Source organism: Schistocerca nitens, chromosome 2 (genome assembly GCF_023898315.1).
Source record: "Schistocerca nitens isolate TAMUIC-IGC-003100 chromosome 2, iqSchNite1.1, whole genome shotgun sequence".
Taxonomy (NCBI): Eukaryota; Metazoa; Arthropoda; class Insecta; order Orthoptera; family Acrididae; genus Schistocerca; species Schistocerca nitens.
In genome coordinates, this window is record NC_064615.1 from 970,865 (window position 1) to 985,973 (window position 15,109).

At 41.9% G+C, this 15,109-nt stretch overlaps 1 protein-coding gene across 1 annotated transcript in view; it reads left to right on the forward strand.

Annotated features, from left to right (window-relative positions):
• Positions 1-15,109, forward strand: part of LOC126235660 (cytochrome P450 9e2-like) — a 67,936-nt gene that overhangs the window by 14,004 nt on the left and 38,823 nt on the right. Inside the window, exons 4-5 of the mRNA XM_049944380.1 lie at positions 256-461; positions 5,378-5,570. Of these exons, the coding sequence (XP_049800337.1) occupies positions 256-461; positions 5,378-5,570 (399 nt within the window). The remainder of the gene's footprint in view (positions 1-255; positions 462-5,377; positions 5,571-15,109) is intronic.

The window sequence follows — 15,109 nt, forward strand, 5'->3', positions numbered from 1 at the left end:
TATAGTCGGTAGTGGTGAGATTCAAAACACATCAGTGACATTTAGAGGTGCTACAAAATCTCGTGAGCCGACGCTGTGCGTGCCTCGAGGCTGATGATGCCAATTTAAAGGTAATGTACGTTGTTGTGCGGTCGTAAATGTAAATAGTGCTAGGACTTAAAATTGTGTTCATGTACACGAATGAACTGAAATGATAAGACATTGTATTTCAGCTGCAAAAACAACAGTCAAAATGTGTTTATATTATTGTTGAAGTTTCCGCCGTGAAGGAGAATTTGCTCACACTGGACATGAAGGACTTCTTCACACGCGTCACTAATGACGTCATTGCAACTACGGCGTTCGGTGTCAAAGTGGACTCGCTGTCGGAACCACAGAACTCGTTCTACCGGATGGGCCGCGAGCTCACAAACATCAAACTGACGGCCGTCGGCTACCTACTGTCTCCGAAACTCATGCAGGTGAGAATGAACACCACACTGCTTTGTACGTCATGTGGGCTTACGAGGTGTGGCTGCAAAATAACGGGACTGATGCCGTCCCACAGTAAGTACGCTTGCGACAAATGTTAATGAGCAATAGGTGTGAAGCGTAAGCTTTCTCCCAAGGACTCACTTGAGTGCGATGTCGCATGTTCAGTCTTTTTGTAAGGCTCATTTGAAATTGTTGTGTTAACAATTATCACAGAAAAAATGTTAGCTGCTAATGACTCGCCGCGTGCACCTGGAGGGCGACAGAAAATGTGTGTCCGGGAGGTGCAGGGATCAACCTTCAATGGGATGTATGTATTACCCTTGACAGAACGGACGTCGTCAACATTCAGAAACAAACCAGTGCCTTGCACCATGAATACAGAGTGAAAAATAACGAGACACAAGATCGGAGGCGGACTCCTTCCGAGTTACAAATCGTACAGGATGTTCAGCTAGGTATCCACTCTTAAAGAATTCTTAGAGAATCGTATTGGTGTAACGGGGTGACGAGAACTGATGGAATGTGACGACATTCAACCTAATCCGAAACAGTCTGTCGTGGAGCTTATCGTGAAACTGCCTATCCTTTGAAGCGTAACGGCAGATAGTGCGATAATATGTTTTGTAGGCACGGAATATCAAATACACAGAGGCTGAATTTGCCCAGCGTTCCAGGTGGTACAAACTGCAATCTTACACCCTTTTCAGGGGGGATTGTTTGCTCTAAAGGAGTATGATTTATATACGCAGCCCATAAATCAAACAAAAGCAAGTTATTTTGACCAACTATTGTCCAAAACCGGTGCTCATGCCATAGTTGTAGTTCTCTTACGTCAACTTTCCCACTTCTGCTTGCGTAAATATTCTCTACTATCCTCGGAAGACCACGCACAAGAGACAAAAATCGTAGGAGGCAGAGCACCTTTAACTTCACGCAGCACAATAAATAACTTTTCAGCTAATTTATCATCCATATTAACAGTTGGCATAATTTTCTACTAACGTGTTAAGGTATTGATGTTAGTTGATCTTGATACAACTGGTTGGTACCTCTAACTTCTGGGATTCCTTTCATATGCATTTTCTATTTAAATCCCGATTGGTCGGAGTTGACAACAAATTCCTTACTGAACGACAGGATAAGCTTGTTTACATCGTCTACAAATTTTGGGACCGATTCCGCAGTTTGCCGTACATCGTCATGTTGACGCTTTGTTTGAAATTTCATCTTAAGTCTTCCAATTCTGTAGAATCCACTGCTTCCCTTGAAATCACTGTAATCTATGTGACGCGCATTGTGATGTGCATAACGTAGTAGGTCACTATCATCCACAAACCGTAAATTGTATCGAGAATCATCGAAACGTGCAAAACATCAGTTTTTGTAACAAGTGCACCTTGTCCCACATTGAATGTCTGTACTTCTTCTTGTGCACTACACTGTTATATTACTGCGGACTGTTCATAACTGCTTTTTACTATGCTGCGGATGATCTTTAATATACGTAATTATATTTAGTATCCTCTCCTTGGACAACGATTGTCCATTACTACGTTTCACTGGAGACGGGATTTGTGACTCCCTGCCCGACAAGGTTGATGAACTACATGGCTCGACTTTCGCTTGTTAAGCAACTGTCGTCATCATTGTACACCTCGTGCATATTGTCCGCACAGTCGATCGTATACCGCACCACACATTCTACTGACTCAACTTGCAGAAACGCAAATACTTCATCTGCCATTTATTGCTCACTCTGAAATTCCTTGGGCTCCTTTGCGACGAAATGTCAACTTCGGCAACTGTTGTTGTAGGTATAATGCAATGATTCCTTTGCTTTATCGTTACCATTCCTCTGCTTTGCATCAACATCACTAGCACTGTAGCACTGTTGTGAGTTACTCGTCGGCTAAGCAATTCAACTAAGCTCCGCAGCCTCAAGCTGTGCTTACCTATGGGTACCTCCAGTCCCGTCCCATGTTACCATTACCAGCCAATATTGAGGCTGAATTACAGACAATATGTGGTGCGTGGAACGCCGTAAACATCATTGTCCTTTGCGAACTCGTGCTACAGGGGTTCTTTGTGGGTCGATTGCGACAACTTTGGTATCTGTAGACATTTCAGTGTGGCAGTGGCATTCGTTTGTGTAAGAGCTGTTCTTTTGTTCTGCCGGCAAAGTGATAACAACAGAGCAACGAATTGTCGTGTGGTTTCACATGAATTATATTTTATTAAAAGAAGTGTATGGCGAAGAATTGATCATGGACGCTAGTTTTTGAGTGGAACAAACGTTTCCAACATGGCTGAGAAGACGTTGAAGATGACTCACGCCCGGGATGCACTTTAACATCAAAAACGGATGAAAATATCGAAAAAGTAGGTAACCTGATTCCATCTGTCCTTGAGTTCAGTATTCGATCGATTTCTGAAACTGTAGGATTTGATAAAGAGTGCGTAAGGCAAATTTTACATAACCAATTTAACATGAGAAAAGTGTGTGCTGAAAACTTTCACTATTGAACAAAAGTATCGGTTGAAAATGTTTGTAATGACACTTTGAATACGACTGAAGATATCCCATCAACATTCTGCCACGATAAGTCCGGCCAACCTCAGGTGAGTATCTCGTCTGCTCACCTGAGGATGGCCGGACCTCTCTGGGCCGAAATATCGTGGCAGAATGTTGATGTGCTCCGGCAGCAAACCCGAAAATTACTGGAAGAAGAAATACTCTGGGTAAATTTCAGAAGTCTCATGATACTAATTTCTTGGAAAGAGTGATAACATGTGACGAATCTTGGTTTTTCACTTGTGATCCAGGAACTAAGAACTAATCCATGCATTGGCAAAAAAAAAAAAAAAAAAAAAAGTCGAATAGGCAAATCAAGAGTCAAAGCGATGATGATTGTTTTTTCGATATTCCTGGAGTTGTGTATCTTCACTGGTTTCTTGAAGGTGAAACTATTAATCAATATTACCAGCTTGAGGTTCTTGCTGAATTCCATAAGAAAACAAGAGAAAACCGGTCCGAATTGTTGAAGAAACATTCATGGGTTCCGCACCGAGACAACGCACTAATACTGCATTGTCTGCTGAGAGGTTCCTAGCCAAGTACAGCATCCTAGTGTTAGACCATCCACCTTATTCACCTGACCTACTAGTACATGACTTTTATCTACTTCCCAAGGTCAAATCTGCATTCAAGGGAACAAGATTTCTGTCCGTTGAAGCAGTGAAAGGAAAAGCGGCACGCATCGCCAAGAAGCCCATAGAGGAAGAATTTCAGCACTCTTTCCACGAATGAGGAATTCGCATGGAACGTTGTAGGGGCACAGGAAGAAAGTATATTGAAGGTGACAAAATTTGTTACAACAAAAATCCCGTTTTTTTAGAGCCACACTTCATACACTATGTGATCAGAAGTATCCGGACACCCCCAAAAACACACGTTTTTCATATTAGATGCGTTGTACTGCCACCTACTGACAGGTACTCCATATCAGCGACCTCAGTAGTCATTAGACATCGTGAGAGAGCAGAATAGGGCATCCCGCGGAACTCACGGACTTCGAACGTCGTCAGGTGATTGGGTGTCACTTGTGTCATACGTCTTACGCGAGATTTGCACACTGCTTAACATCCCTAGGTTCACTTTTTCCGGTATGATAGTGAAGTGGAAACGTGAAGGAACACGGTACAGTACAAAAGCGTACAGGCCGATCTCGTCTGTTCACTGACAGATAGCGCCGACAGTCGAAGAGGGTCATAATGTGTAATAGGCAGACATCTATCCAGACCAACACACAGGAATTCCAAACTGCATCAAGATCCACTGCAAGTACTATGACAGTTAGGAGGAAGGTGAGAAAACTTGGATTTCATGCTTGAGCGCTGCTCATAAGTCACACATCACGCCGGTGAATGCCAAACGACGCTTCGCTTGGTGTAAGGAGAGTAATCATTGGTCGATTGAACAGTGGAAAGACGTTGTGTGGAGTGACGAATCACGGTACACAATGTGGCGATCTGATTGCAGGGGGTGGGTACGGCGAATGCCCGGTGAACGTCACCTGCCAGCGTGTGTAGTGCCAACAGTAAGATTCGAAGGCGGTGGTGTTATGGTGTGGTCGTGTTTTTCATGGAAGGGGCTTGTACCCCTTGCTGTTTTGCGTGGCACTATCACAGCACAAGCCTGCATTGATGTTTTAAGCACATTCTTACGTCCCCCTGTTGAAGAGCAATTCAGGGATGGCAACTGCATCTTTCAACACGATCGAGAACCTCTTGATAATATACGGTCTGTGGCGGAGTGGTTATACGACAGTAACATCCATGTAACGGACTGGCCTGCACAGAGTCCTGGCCTGAATCCTATAGAACCTCTGGGATGTTTCTAGAAGTTTGGAAGGTAGGAGACGAGGTACTGGCGGAATTAAAGCTGTGAGAACGGGGCGTGAGTCGTGCTTGGATAGCTCAGTTGGTAGAGCACTTGCCCGCGAAAGGCAAAGGTCCCGAGTTTGAGTCTCGGTCCGGCACACAGTTTTAATCTGCTAGGAAGTTTCAAGTTTCATACCTTTGGGATGTTTTGGAACGTCGACTTCGTGCCAGGCCTCCCCGACCGACGTCGATACCTCTCTTCAGTGCAGCACTTCGTGAAGAATGGGCTGCCATTCCCAACAAACCTTCCAGCACCTGATTGAACGTATGCCTGCAAGAGTGGAAGCTCTCATCAAGGCCAAGGGTGGGCCAACGCCATACTGAATTCCAGCATTACCGATTGAGGGCGCCACCAACTTGTAAGTCATTTCCAGCCAGGTGTCCGGATACTTTTGATCGCGCAGTGTATGTCGGCAGTTGCCTTTGCCCTCTGACTGAAACTCGTGTATTTTATTTTTGGTAGCTTCTAGGAATACCGCTTCTCGACCGGAGTGCAACAGAGTTCTTCAGATCCATGGTCATCGAAACCATCGAGACCCGTGAAAAGCAGGGCATCGTTCGTCCCGACGTCATCCATTTGCTGATGCAGGCGCGTCGTGGCGAACTGAACTCAGAAGACGCGGACAAGGAGGGAAGCACTGAACCCAGAGCAAAACGTAAGTGCAGATCATCGTTGTTCTTAGATGTTTGCTTGACGTATTTGATGCTGCCGACAGAAAAAATTGCTCTGCTTCAGCCTAAATTTCAAATGCTCCCTGTATTTTCTGTTCCATTTCTAGATGCAACCATCACACAAAAAATATGATTGTAGTTTTTTGTTGTAGTCATCCGCGGTAATTTACAGTGCATCTAATCATACCGTTGCCTGATTATTGCTGTAGTCTGGCAAAAACTCATAGTATCATGTTCTTGTTGCCGGTAATTAAGATTAACTAAAGCTTTTTATGAAAAACCGAGAATTGGCTGGGTATTCATTTTGCCAATTTTTTATTCGAAGTGCAAGCAACAAATCAATTGTGTCTGTAGTGTACACTTTCTCTACGCTGCCAGCAGCTGCTTCACGAGTCTACAACGCAATTTTGTAAACTTATCTACAGCAACGCCTCTTTGTAGCCCTAAAGCCGTTTGTGCTTCGCCTTTGAATGCTGTCAAAAGCATTCTCAGGTGTCGTGAATTTCCTTAAGTTGACTCGACTATAGGAGTGCCTTAGTGGTAAATGAAAAATGTATTAAAACTTCGTGCATGACGCGGAAGGTTTTTACTCGTTTAAGTGTGTCTACGTCTTGAATTATGCATCGTAAAATGATATATTTGTGTAGATACGTTCAGCGGCACGTGTGGAAACTGTCTGCAAAATCTATTAGGAATAGAGATAGCAGCACAAATGTAGTAAATTTAAATATCATGCATGATGCGCGGCAGTTTTTCACGCATCTTTTATGACGTCGTATCTCCCGAAATATGATACGGAGGTAGTTCTTACCCCTACAGCCATTATTGCCTAACAGTAATGGATATGTGTACCAAGTTTTGTTGAAATCAGTCCAGTGGTTTAAGAAGAAATATGGACCGTACATCTATTTTTATGCTTCCGTGCCTCAGTCTGTAAAACACAACCTGTACAGGATTGCTTTGTCTGTCTATCAGTCTTGTCTGTCCGTTCGACTGTTCAGAACCTTTTTCTCAGGAACGAGTTGACGTATCAAGCTCAAATTTACGCCAGATATTAAAGTCTATGATCTCTTGACAGCGTAAAATTTTAAGCTTGTAAGTCAGTTCATTTAGATGATACGGTCATTGGTGTCACATATTTTGATACTCGAAAACACATTCTTCAAAACCGGTAGGGTACTTCTTGTTGACCTAGGATCAAGAAATTCGGCAAGAACCAAAGTTTCGCAGTACAAGTAGGGAAATAATTCGGTAATTGGTAATTTGTAGCTACACGACACGGAAGAACATGTTTTTGCCGTTTTTATCAGTTGTCTGACTGTTTGTCCTTATATTAATCCCCCTTTTTCTATGGAAAAATTTGCCGTATTAAGTTCAAATTTATGTCACATTTTAAGGGCAATGGACCCGTGGCGGCGAAAAAGTTTCCAGCTTTTAAGACAGTGCAATCACAAATATGGTCATTTATGTCGCCTATTTTGATGCTCGAAAACTCACTAATGAAAACCTATAGAGTAATTCCCGTTGATTTAAAATCATGAAATACTTCTTTTCGCATTTTTAAAATTAAAACATACTCGAAAGTCTTGGAATCCGTGGCACAGATATCTCGCAGTATCAACGTTGATAACTGGCAATAATCGTGAATATCCTCGATTCCAGACTGGATAAACTGTCCGTCCGCACACATAATGAAGTCTGTACGAAACCCTGAAACACTCACTGCGCGTGCCCTACTCGCACCTCGCAATTTTTTTAATAATACCTGTGATTATAATTAAACTTTCCCTATTTAACACGTTATAACACGAAAACTAATTGCTCTACGGGGACCAGACTTGGTAGCGTTAATGTCAAGGGCATGGGAAAGAGAAATAATGCAAAATCTCTTCAACTGAAACATTTTAAATGTGCTGCTACGGTACATCATATCATTATATACCGATTCCACTGCTGCTACAAATCGGGCTCAATATGGCACCCATCAGTGTCCAGAGGAGTCTGAAAGCGCAGGAGTGCATCCTGCACGGCAGAACGAAGCACGTCCGTAGGTATGCTAGCTATCTCTTCTGATACGCTGCGCTACAGATCAGAACACGTGCGAATGTTCCCCTGGTGAACCCTGTTCTTTGGGTAGCCCCACAACCAGAAATCACTGGAAGTGAGATCAGGTGATCGACTGATAATTCGAACGTTTCCATATATGTTTCGGAGAAGCAGATGAAGTTCAGGAGCGATGTGTGGTGGGGCCTCATACGGCATGAGAACTGTTGAGCTCAGTGCGCCTCTCTCCTACAGGTAGCTATGACATGCTGGCGAAGCATTTCGCAGTAACGGAAGCGAGTCACACTGCACGTCTTTGGTCCTTGAGCACCATCCTGTTCCAAAAAGAATGGACCAATGATCAATGCAGCCGTGAAGCCACACCATATGGTGACACGTTCACCAGACTGAAACCCTTCATGTACAATGAATGGAGGTGAAGAGCCCCGCATTCGGCAGTTCTGTGTGTTCACCTCACCCTTCAGAGAAAAATCAGCTTCGTCTGTCCGGAGCATGGTCCCGCTCGTCAAGTTCAATCCTTGCGAGAAAGAGAAGAGCGAAGTCAACATGTTGTTGTGCTTCCTGTGGTGCAAGCTGCTGAGAATCGTTCGAAGCACCTTCCGTACAGTGGACCATGGGATGTTCAACTGTCGGGCCACGGCCCCCCAACTGCCTGGCGATCGGGAATTGCCCGCAGCACTGTCTGCTGTAGCAACAGCGAATTCATCAGGAGCCACCTGTGGTGCAACCGGTCGTCGACCTCCTTCCTGAAGCGACGCCCAGTTCTCAAAGTGATTCGAACTTCTTCACCATGCTCTTCACAGCAGGTGGAGAAACAGGACCCTTCCGTAATCCTTCCAACCGGCGATATTCTCGAAGTGCAGATGCAGCATTGATGTCGCTTTGATAACAGAGCTTAACCAATAATGCCCTGCTCCTTTTGTCCAAGCTCGTGTTGACTCGTCAACGAGTGCACTGCTACTGGTCAGGTGTGTGAGACTGTGAATCACCTGGTAGACATAGCTGGAATTGGACGTTGGCGCTGTGACACATGGAAATCATGCACTCCGCATTCTGGACATACTAATATTTGCTGTAAAAGTAACTCATTAGTGGATGTTCATTAATCTCAGACTTTCTTCCTGTATTATTGACTCGGGTGGTCTGTTATTCGCGAGTGTGCTTACGTCGTTCGTCCATGCCAACGCCCTGAGTGTGTTTACATTTTGCGGCTTGCAGTTGCAGCTGTAGCGGTTACAAAGCTAAGTACTGACGAAGTTATTTGTGCACTGTTACACAGTTACTAAATTTAATAGTTTTCAGCGGCGGTCCCTGCTGTTTGGGGCGAAATACCGATTTAATAAACATTTGGGAACGTTCGATCCCTGTGTTTTTTAGTTTTCTGTGCGTTGCACTCGTTTAGTAAATTTCGTGCTTTAGTTTTCAGATGAAGTTTCTTATTATTTCTAGTGAAATATGTCAGTAAAATTTTCATTCACTGTTTTAACTTCGTTGAGAGTCCCAATAGCCGCTTGAATTTTTGGTTTTACCTAATAATTTTGTGAAGTTTCGTTGGTATTGGTATTACTTGTGGTTTAGTAGTATAAATAAAAGTAGTTGCTTTTTAAGTAGAGAGAGAATTTGGATACCGCTATTGTTAGTTCTATAAATAGTTCTACTGGTGTAACTGAACTTACGTAACGTAGACATTTAGTTTTTTTCACTAACTGTAAAATTTTACCATGAGTGAGAAGTGTGGGCTCTGTCGTAGGTTTGTGAGTAGTGGGTTACGGTGTGGGATTTGATCAGAGTATTTTCATTGGGGAGAGTGCAGTGGGGAAGCCAGTGGGCATTCTAGCGAGATCCTCGCCTGGGAATGCAGAATCTGTAGTAGAAATAAGTTGACAGAGGAGCAAGAGCGTAAGATCTGTGCCATAGATTTGACGGTAGAGGTGTGGACCAGCAGTTGTAGGAAGTGTTGCGGAGTGAGTACCAGGTCACCAGCGTTGTGAAACCTAGTGCAGGGTTGGCTCAGGTGACTGACAGCATAGGGGAGTTATGCAAGAATTTTACGAAGGAGGATCAGACAGCGATAGTGGGTGGCGCAGGGAATAGTGTTGATAGGGACGGCAATACGATATATGTGGTGACCTGGTAAAGATAGTTTCTCAAACTGGTGGCACTAACGTGCATTTCGTGCAACTGTTTCGGGGTAGTCGTTGGCCTCGCATTAACATGGGGTTGGAGAAGACACTGATAGCAGAGGACATGGGTCACATCTCAGTGATGCCAGTTGGGTCCATCAGTAGATCGGGTTTCACTGGTCATGGCCTGCACCTCGGTAGATATGGGAAGGGCAGGCTGGCAAAGCTTATATGTGACAGTGTAGTGGGTGGTGGTGGGATCACTCATCGAAAAATTCCTGTAGGAATTGGTGTTAGAGCTGCACCTTTTGTAGATTGAAGTCAGCTGATAGGTGAACTTGCTTAAAGCCCTCTAACTAAGGGCTCACCTTCAGAGGACGTAATGTTTCCAAGTAGAGAAGGAATTAGCATATTTCATCAAAATATAACAAGTATTACATATAAAGTCAGTGAACTGCTTATAGATGTTGACACTGAGATTATTGGTATGTCGGAGCACCACTTAAATAATTTGACAATTCAGAGGCCTCCTTTACCAGCATACAGATTAGCTGGCTGTTTTTCAAGGAGTTCCTTCCAGGGTGGGGGAGTGACCATGTACCTAAAAAAAGCAGTATTCCATTTGAGCCAATAGATGCATCACGACACTGCACTGAACAGATATTTGAATGTTCTGCAGGTGCAGTTGAATTTAGTGAAACTAAGCTTTTAATTTCTGATCAAGCTAGAGAGGGTTCTTGATTCACTTTATAGAAAGTACCAGAAATTAGTTATATGTGGTGACTTCAATATTAATTGTGTTTATGATGGTACTCCCCATGAACAATGGACCTTGCCATTGCTGGGGATACTTGTATGTCTTAGCGATACAGATAGCCGTACTGTGAGAGGCCAGACAAACGTGTGGTTCCCGAAGAGGGGCAGCAGCCTTTTCAGTAGTTTCAGAGGCGACACTCTGAATGATTGACTGATCTGGCCTTGTAACACTAACCAAAACGGCCTTGCTGTGCTGGTACTGCGAACGGCTGAAAGCAAGGGGAAACTACAGCCGTAATTTTCCCCGAGGGCATGCTTCTTTACTGTATGCCTAAATCATGCTGGCGTCCTCTGGGTAAAATATTCCGGAGGTAAAATAGTCCCCTATTCGGATCTACGGGCGGGGACTACTCAGGAGGACGTCGTTATCAGGAGAAAGAAAACTGGCGTTCTACGGGTCGGAGCGTGGAGTGTCAGATCCCTCAATCGGGCAGCTAGGTTAGAAAATTTAAAAAGGGAAATGGATAGATTAAAGTTAGATATAGTGGGAATCAGTGAAGTTCGGGTGGCAGGAGGAACAAGACTTCTGGTCAGGTGAATACAGGGTTATAAATGCAAAATCAAATCGGGGTAATGCAGGACTAGGTTTAATGTTGGATAAAAAAATATGAATGCAGGTAAACTACTACAACAGCATAGTGAACGCATTATTGTGGCCAAGATAGATACGAAGCCCACGCCTACCACGGTAGTACAAGTTTAAATGCCAACTAGCTCCACAGATGACGAAGAGATTGATGAAATGTATGATGACATAAAATAAATTATTCAGATAGTGAAGGATGACGAAAGTTTAATATTCATGGGTGACTGGAATTCGTTAGTAGGAAAAGGAAGAGAAGGAAATGTAGTAGGTGAATATGGTATTCAAGGTCGACCATATAAAGTCAGTTCGTAGTAAAAGTATTTCTGTTACTGACAAATCAGATATATGTACAGTATTTAGCAATCATTTTCTGAGCATTGCTGGTGAATTAAAGAAAAAATTAGTTTTGCAGGGAAACTTATTACTTTCTCGGCAAATGCCTTTCCGTGATGGATGTCTGAAATACTCCTCTGTGATACAGAGAAGGGGGAGATTGAGTCAATACTTAAATCACTGAAGAATCTCATGAATATGGTGGAGTGCCTAGCAGAATATTAAAGTACTGTGCTGTGCACAAACAGCTATTCGTTAAGAATTTTCAACAATCAGCAGAAATTTCAACCCTACCCAGTTTTAACTCAGTCAATGTGAAATGTCAGCTATCTTTATTGTTTCAAAATATTCGAGTACTGAGAAATAAGTTCAATGAATTAATTATCTACATAGATGAATTAGAGTCCTCAAACTCAGCTGACATAATCTGCCTCTCTGAACATCATGTTATCACTGGTATAGAACTTTTAAGTGTTACAGGATTTAGATTAACATCTCACATTTGTAGAGCAGAAATGGAGAAACGAGGAATTTTCACATTCATCAGGAACTGTCATAAATTTAAGAACATACACATTCATAAATTTTGCCTAGAACAGCACATCGAAGCATGTGCAACAGAAGTAGAATTAAAAAAAAAATCCTTTATACTATTAAGAGTATATTGAGCACCTGCAGGTAACTTTAATCTGTTCATAAACCACCTTGAAGCTGTACTGGCCCATTTAACAACCAAAAACAAGGAAATGAAGGTTGCTGGTGACTTCAGTGTAGATTTCCTTAAAGACTCTCCCAATAAGAACTTATTTGAATTAGTAACACTATGATTTCACTTAATTCCTGCTGTGAAGTTCCCCACTAGGGTAGCCAATTACTCACAAACAGCCATTGATAATATTTTTATAGAAAAGTCCAATGAACAAAATTGTATTACAAAGCCAATAGTCAATGGCCTCTCAGACTATGACATGCAGTTCCTTTTCTTAAATGTTAATACTGAACAGGATATAAAATCTGTTAAATCTGAGCTCAAGAGGGTAATCAATAAGCCAAAAGTTGATTACTTTAGGATACTCCTCAGAGAAATTCACAGGAGTGATGTTTACAGTGCTCATGGCACGAATGAAAAATATAACACTTTTGCTAATAAAGTGCTTACCTTACTTGAACACTGTTTTCCCCCAAAACTAACCAAAGTTAGAGCAAAGTCTACAAAGAAGCCATGGATTACTCAAGGAATAGAGGTATCTTGTAAAACAATTAGAAAACTGTATCTGTCAATCCGTAACAGTTCTGATGTTGATGCTATAGCACATTTCAAGAAATACTGCATCATATTAAAGACTGTAATATGGACATCAATGCAAATATATTACAAGGAAAAGATAATCATATCAGATAACAAAATAAAGAAAATATGGGATATAGTGAAGGAGGAGACTGGTAGAACCAGAAATGAAGAGGGACAAATAGCATTAAGAGTAAATTATACATTAGTGACAGATGTGTATAGTGTTGCAGAACTTTTTAACGATATGGTTGTTAGGTTCTGTAGATGCTGCTACGGAATACCTCAGACCAGACATTTCAAGTAACTTCCATAACATGAACTTGACCCTCACTACCCCAGCAGAAGTAATGTCCATCATAATAGCTTTAAAATCAAAAACATCTAGTGGGTATGATGAAATTTCAACAAAGTTAATTAAAGAATGTCATTCTGAGTTAAGTAACATATTAAGCTATCTGTGTAACCAGTCGTTTATCAGTGGAATATTTCCTGAATTGTTGAATATGCTGAAGTTAAGCCACTGTTTAAGAAGGGAGATAAAGAAATAGCATCAAATTTACACCCAATTTCACTTTCGCCTGCATTCTCAAAAATTTTAGAAAAGGTAATGTACAATCGACTTTTACCATCTTATCACAAATAACACACTGTCAAAGTCGCAGTTCGGATTTCTTAAGTGTTCTGATATTGAGAAGGCTATCGACACTTACAGTGAAAATGTAATTAATTCATTAGACAAAAAATTGCAGCCAACTTTTATATTGAAACGTCCCATTTGAATAATTTTACAAGACTGTGCTTAACCTGACACACAATATTTTTAGCGCAACGCAATCTGACTTTAAATAATCTCTACAAGAGAATGGCCGAGACTAACATTAACCTGTACCTTTCACAAATCACTAAATCACTTACCTCACAATAATCTTCGTTTCTCCCACTACTGCAATACAGCAAGCGCCACTACTGCCAACTAAATAAAAGATTCAAACTATGGAAGGCACTAACTACTGATAGGGATAGTTAGCAAATGAAAGATATTAATAGAGAACAAACAATGTATTTACCTTGATATCATAATATATAAATATAGCAGTTCATGACAAATTTCAAAACTCCGCCATCTCTCTCCCCACATCCACCACTGCTGACGGCTCACCTCCAACTGCGCAACGCTATGCGCTGTTCACAGCCAGCTGCCTAACACTACAATGGCGAGTATTACAACAATGCAAAGCAGCCACAGACTGCACACAGCACAGCCAGTGATTTTCATACAGAGGTGGCGTTACCAAAAAAACCTAAACAGCCTACTTACATAGCCCCCATGCTCCCCACAAAAAATTTTACAAATTGGTTTGGGCACTGGGCAATACATATTTGTTAAAATTTTTCATAATCGTAATTACAATAACAAAGAAATCAAATGCACACACTTATTGATACAATGTTGGTCAAAAGCTAAAATTTTCTCACAGTCCATAAAGACAGTCCTGATCATTCATCAAATTGCAGTGTTTTTCTCAAAGTCTGAGCAGTAAAAGAAAATGCACACGAAGTAGTGGATTTCCATGCAGTCTTGAAGAAGTAGCGTTGTCCTTCCAACGGAAAGACAGTGCTGACTCTTGACATGCTGACAGGTAATGGGCCACAACAGAGTAAACCCACAGCAGAGTCAGTCGACGTTTTGAAGAACATTGGTAGGTAGGTCATCACAGAGTAGACCCACTGTAGTCCTGGTAGAGATTACGGTACTGGTGGGCCACCAGAGGCGCAGACCCACTGCAGTCCTTGTAGAAATGGCCAGCAGCCATCTGTCGTGAGTGTGCAGGTGCACAATCACCATTGAAGAGTCTTGCGGATAATATAGCAAGTCCATAAACCACCACTTGTGCACGCACAGAAATTTTTTTTGAAATGTCCTTAGAACCAGCAATGCTGTTATCCAGTCCCTTGCTGAATTATTAACACACGTGCAAACGCTAACAGTCCCTACTTCTCACATATTGTCCATATACTATGACCAACAGAAACGTGTGCAGTGAAATGGAACTTACAAGTTACTTAATTTGATGACCTGGTGTCCATTACAATTTTATAACATAAGGATACAATAACAAAGGTACAAAATACATCACTAAAGAACATAATAATACAGAGAACATTTGTAGTACAGGCTTTACAAAAGAATCGAAATAACATATACGTCAGTGTTACAGGAATTATGACATGAGTACATACATAAAAGATCAGAGTAACTTTCGAAACATCAACTTCACACATGAGCATTGAAACAAAACAGAATAAATA